Source organism: Amphibalanus amphitrite, unplaced genomic scaffold (genome assembly GCF_019059575.1).
Source record: "Amphibalanus amphitrite isolate SeventyFive unplaced genomic scaffold, NRLGWU_Aamphi_draft 001321F_arrow, whole genome shotgun sequence".
NCBI lineage: Eukaryota > Metazoa > Arthropoda > Thecostraca > Balanomorpha > Balanidae > Amphibalanus > Amphibalanus amphitrite.
Genome location: NW_024882814.1, coordinates 153385 through 159419, shown reverse-complemented (window position 1 = coordinate 159419; position 6035 = coordinate 153385). Strand labels below are relative to the sequence as shown.

Below are 6035 nucleotides of genomic sequence, written 5' to 3'. Positions count from 1 at the left end.
AAAGAATTTAGCAATTCGCCCTGGTAGCATATATTTACATCGTTGGCATGTTCTCAAGACCGCCACAAAGTGCACATTGTGGCATGTAAAACGGCCTTATTCTCGTCATCTGCGGGTAACTGGCTGGATTTGAACGGTCCGGGGTCAGTGGTAGGTCAAGTTGTGGCGGCTTACCGCCGCCCGTCCAACCCCTCCCCACACAGCACACGGCTCATGAGCCTCCCGACCGTCCTCCTCAGCTCTGCCTGGCTCTGTCTGGCTCGCCCGGGCTCGGCTTTAGCGGTGGCTAGTTAGCCGGGATTACGTATTCCGGGCAGGTTCCCGCCGAGCTGGGCGCCGCTCTGTGCCGTGGCGACCACCGCCGCTCGGTCCCGACCGCTGCCGCGCCGCCCGCGGAACACGAAGGTCAATGCACGCCCGGCGCGGCGGTCGACACCGGGAGCAGAGGTAGCGCGAGGCAATGCGAGGAAATGTTAAGCAGCGCTAGGCAATGCACTATCGACGAGAGGAGATGTGATCATGTGAGAGGGCATCCGATTCACGATTGCCGCCGAAAAGGCAGAAAAAAATGAGTGGAACAAAAAAGATCTCGCAAATCCTATGTGCATCCAGTGTTGTAAGTGATGCTCGCCCACGCAGCATGTGTGTGTTTTCCCATCCCTTGGAACAATATCCACTCTCCTCCCTCCCCTGGGACGGACAACCCTCCGCGTCCACCGGACGCCGCTGTGTCGTGCGTATCTTAAATGCACCGTACATGTGTTTGATGCTGCCCCTAGATGGCAGCACAAGGGAGCTAGCTGTTGTTGGCTGGAGAGCGCCATGTTGTTGTTATTGTTTTGTTGTGTACTGAGCTGGTCGGAGTGACCGCTCCGTGTTTAGGAGATGAGCCTTGCCCTTATTCGTTCAACTTGAGTGCTCTGCTGGAACTCAATACAGATACTCAATACCATTACGTTACCTTACGTTACATGGTGTCAGAAGATGGCGACGAACTTTCGCCCCCCACCAGAAATAAACATGGCGTCGCCGACACTGGGTTCCGAATGGCGACAGTGGCGAAGAGAATGGAAATATTATGCAGTGGCATCCGAACTGATGACAAAACCGCCACTGGTACAGGTGGCTACGTTCTTTAACTGCGCAGGACGTGGGGCTCAGGAAGTTGCGTCGCATTTTCCCGACTGGGAAGAGACAAATGGCGACCTTGAAACGCTACTGGAGCGCTTCGATGCGTTTTGCATCCCACGGCAAAATATCGTCATGGAACGATTCAAGTTTTATAATCGAACCCAAGGGCCGGGCGAGCCCATCCTGCAATTCGTGGCAGCTTTGAGGACCATGGCTGCAACATGCGAGTTCCCGGATCGCGACAATATGCTACGGGACCGCGTTGTGATGGGTGTGAGGGACTCCCGCACACAGCAGGCCCTTCTGAAGAAGTCTGGCCTCTCGCTCACACAGGCGATTGACATCGCACTTGCCGAAGAAGCGGCCAGCCGTGACTCCAAGTTGATCAGCGCCGGAGACGAGCAGCGGCCGCCGACTGAGAGTGGAGTAGCTGCATCTATGGTGGCCCGACAGTGTCGCTTCTGCTGCCAATCTCACCAGATGGCTCGAAAGTATTGCCCAGCGTGGGGCAAAACGTGTGCAGTGTGCCAAGGCACGAACCACTTCGCCGGCAGCCAGCAGTGCCCGGGGCGCGCCGCTGAGCCGCGCCCGCGCCGCCCAGCCGGCGGCAGCGCTCAGCCGACGGCGCGCCGATCAGCTGACTGGCGGCCGGCTCCAGCCGCCGCGCAGGGACGGCGGCCGGCGAGTCGGCCGGCGGCGGCGGCGGTACAGCCGGAGGTATCACCGCCAGCCAACGTCAGCCCGGAGGCTGAGTTCGACATCATGACGACCGAAGGTTTTCCAAGTAAGGCCCACAAAACACTTTTCACTGCGGGTGGAGTGCCGGTGACATTTTTAATCGACTCCGGTGCTGAATGTGACGTCATTACACGTGCTGACTATGTGCGGCTGACGGGTGACGAGCAGGGTGAGCGGCTGAGGCCGTGCTCGACGGCACTCCGCATGTATGACGGGGGACTCGTGTACACGGATGGAAAAGTGAATCTTGAACTTAGTAACCCTGTGACGGGGCACAACTGTACGCTACAATGTAAAGTAGTCAAGGCGGCTATCGCGCCGATCCTTAGTCTAAAGACATCGCTCCGTCTAGGGCTGATCGACGTCAAAGACAGTGACCCGTTGGAGTATGTGTACCACTCACCTAACAGCCGGTCACGGGCACCGACCCCCGCCCCTCCGCCCACTGGCCGGTCACGAATTATCGACCAGTATCGGGATGTGTTTGATACAAGCAGGGTGGGTCTGATTTTGAAAGACTACGAGATTGTCACCGATCCCTCTGCGGTCCCCGTGGTCGACGCTCCTCGCAGGGTCCGTATTCACGTGAGGGACAAACTGAAACGGAAGTTGGACGAGCTCGAGGCTCTTGGCGTCGTGTCACCGATCGTTGAACCCACTGACTGGGTTTCCCACCCCGTGATCGTAGATAAGCCGTCAGGTGACATCCGACTCTGCATCGACCCCCGCCATCTAAACAAGGCGGTGCGCCGGGAGCACTATCCAACCCCGACTGTTGACGAGATAACCGCGCGTATGAGTGATGCTAAAGTGTATAGCGTGTTGGATGCCGCAAACGCCTTCTGGCAGATCGGATTGTCAGAGGCGTCAGCGCGTTTGTGTTGCTTCCACACACCCTTCGGCCGGTACGTGTGGAAGCGCCTGCCGTATGGTGTTACTTCGAGCCCTGAAATCTGGCAGCGAGTCATCAATGATCTAGTTAGTGGTCTACGCGGTGTAGAGGTTATCGCCGATGATGTAGTGGTTGTAGGCAGGGGGGCGTCCATGTCTGAGGCGGAGGATGATCACGATCGAAATCTCTGTGCGTTCCTCGATCGCGCTCGATCCAGGAACTTGGTGCTCAACCCGGACAAATTCCGCTACAAGGTCCCGGAGATCAAGTGGATGGGTCATGTCCTGACCTCCGAGGGAGGCATGCGGCCAGATCCGGCGAAAGTCGCGGCTGTTCACGAGTACCCAGTCCCCACTGACGTGCCCAGTCTGAAACGGTTTCTAGGCATGGTCAGTTTTCTCTCCCGCTATATTCCGAACGTCTCCCACCTCCTGGCGCCGCTCCGCGCGCTGACACAGTCGCGCAACGAGTGGTCGTGGTCCCACGTGTGTCAAAGCGCATTTGACCGGGTCAAAACGCTGCTGACGAGCGCGCCAGTTCTGAAATTCTACGATCCGCGGTCACCGGCTACCGTCCAGTGCGATGCCTCGAGCTATGGCCTCGGCGCCGTCCTGCTTCAGGGGGGACAGCCTGTCACATATTGTTCCCGCTCACTCACGGCATGTGAAATCGCGTACTCCCAGCTGGAAAAAGAACTACTGGCGATCAGTTTTGCGTTGACGCGGCTCGATCAGTATGTGTATGGCCGGCACGTGACTGTGGAGACAGATCACAAACCGCTGGTGCCGATCATGGCAAAACCCCTGTGTGATGCCCCGCTGCGTCTTCAGCGGATGCTGCTTCAGCTCCAACGGTACGATTTTAAAATTGTGTATCGTCCCGGCTCACAGGTCCCTGTAGCCGATGCCCTGAGCCGAGCCCCAGTCAAAACGCCGCAAGCCGCGTTCGCTGTGGAGACCTCGTCACTTCGCCTCGTTGATGGCATTTCTGTGTCTCCGCAGCGGCTGGAGGCGATTCGGGCCGCCACTGAGGCGGACCCTGTTCTGACGACGGTCATCCGACAGCTGCAGCTGGGATGGCCGGATGACCGGCGCCGCCTGCCGGCCAGTCTAAGGCCCTTCCACCACCTCCGTGGGGAGTTGGCCTCGGAAGACGGCCTGCTATATAAGGGACGGTGTCTGGTGATACCCTCGTCTCAGCAGCGGGACATCATTACCAGACTTCACAGCACCCACATCGGGGTCGCCTCAATCCTCCGGCTGGCGCGACAGAATGTGTTCTGGGTCGGGATGACAGCCATGATTAAAGAGGCGGTCCTCCGGTGTCCGGTTTGCCTGGCATACCGGCCCTCGCAGCCACCAGAACCTCTGTCCCCGCACGAGATACCGAGTCGGCCTTGGGAAAAAGTGGCCATGGATTTGTTCGACCTTCGTGGAGAGACGTACCTGCTGATTGTGGACTATTTTACGAATTTTGTGGAGGTCGAGCCCCTCAGCCGCTTCACGGCCGCACATGTGATATCTGCCCTGACCTCTCAGTTTGCTCGGTACGGCCTACCAGAGACCCTTATCAGTGATAACGGACCCCCTTTCAGCAGTGACGAGTTTCGGTTATTCACTAAGGAGCTGGACATTCAGCACAAGACCAGTAGTCCGCGCTATCCCCAGTCGAACGGCAAAGCAGAAAATTCTGTTAAAACCGTGAAAAACCTTATGCGCAAGGCTATGGAAGATGGCAAAAATCCACTTTGGGCGCTACTCATGTGGCGCAACACCCCCAGTGAGGGGATGTCTGTCTCACCGGCACAAAAACTGTTCGGTCGCGCCTGTCGCACGTTCCTACCGGCCCTCCGGTCCACCCTCCTCCCGTGCCACCCCTCCGACGTGCCGGAGGCCCTCGCGCGTCAGAAGGCCCGTCAGGCTTCGTACTACGACAGAAAGGCTCGACCTCTGCCTCCCCTGATTCCCGGCCAGTCGATTCGGATGCGTCTTCCCGGTCAGATTACGTGGTCCCCTGGCATATGCCTTCGCGACGCAGGCCCCCGCTCCTACTGGGTCCGGGTCGACGGCGTTACGTATCGCCGCAACCGCCGTCAGCTACTGAGCACCAGTGACCCGCCTCCGCCGCCCCCGCTGGTGGTTGAGGAGCCGCCCGTTTATCCGCCGGACCGGCCCGTCTCTGAGCCGCCTTCGTATATGCCCCGTGGGACCGATTCGCCGATGTCCTCACCGCCCTCTGCGCGGCGCAGCTCTCTGGGCTCCGACTCCCCGGCCCCAGTACCCCCGGCCCCGGCACTGGACCCCGGTGACTATCGCAGTTCCCTCCGCCGATCGGGGCGCGTCTCCCGGCCCCCGGCCTACTTGGCCGATTATGTGCCGCGATAGCCTCTGTCCGGTGAGATCGTGACTCGGCGCCCCTACATCTGACTTGTAGTATATGCGTGTGGTAACTTGTGTCCCCGTTTTGTCTAATACACCAGGTATTGGTGTTATTGGGCTCAATCGGTGTTATTGGTGTGATTGGATTGTTCTGATGAGAAGAGGAGATGCGTCGTGCGGATCTTAAATGCACCGTACATTGTGCGTGCCTCCGCTGAGTGCATCGTATGTTGCGCGCGTGCCGCGATATGGTGCAGTGTGATGTTGCTTCGAGTGTTGCCGCGATTGATTGTTCTGATGAGAAGAGGAGATGTGTCGTGCGTATCTTAAATGCACCGTACATGTGTTTGATGCTGCCCCTAGATGGCAGCACAAGGGAGCTAGCTGTTGTTGGCTGGAGAGCGCCATGTTGTTGTTATTGTTTTGTTGTGTACTGAGCTGGTCGGAGTGACCGCTCCGTGTTTAGGAGATGAGCCTTGCCCTTATTCGTTCAACTTGAGTGCTCTGCTGGAACTCAATACAGATACTCAATACCATTACGTTACCTTACGTTACAGCCGCCTGCTCGGCAGCGCGCGGTGATGTCAGTGTGCAGGGCATGGGGTCGGTGTTCGGCACACCCCAGACGCCGGGGACCTGTCAGCCGTAGGCTGTGACAGACCTCACGGCCAATGACGCCGATATCTGTCCAGGGTCGTTTATCCATGCAGGGCTCAAGCGCCCAGCTCAGTTATACAGGTGCTGGTAGGTGGAAGATCGCAACAGTGGATGCTATTTTCACGAGCCAGTACGCCTACCGTGGTACATACTACGAAATGTAATACGCCGACAGCCGAATTCATGATCCAAGCAGCGTGAAGTGATGTAAAAGGCATGGTTTACTGCTCTAGGTAGGT

At 58.0% G+C, this 6035-nt stretch overlaps 1 protein-coding gene across 1 annotated transcript; it reads left to right on the top strand.

Annotated features, from left to right (window-relative positions):
• The first annotated feature begins 733 nt into the window (after nucleotides 1–733).
• LOC122372138 (uncharacterized protein K02A2.6-like) lies at nucleotides 734–5673 on the top strand. The gene is made up of 2 exons (XM_043349021.1): nucleotides 734–1915; nucleotides 3763–5673. The coding sequence occupies exon 2, from the start codon at nucleotides 4051–4053 to the stop codon at nucleotides 5143–5145; it is 1095 nt and encodes a 364-aa protein (XP_043204956.1). The 5' UTR covers nucleotides 734–1915; nucleotides 3763–4050; the 3' UTR covers nucleotides 5146–5673.
• The last annotated feature ends 362 nt before the right edge of the window (nucleotides 5674–6035 follow it).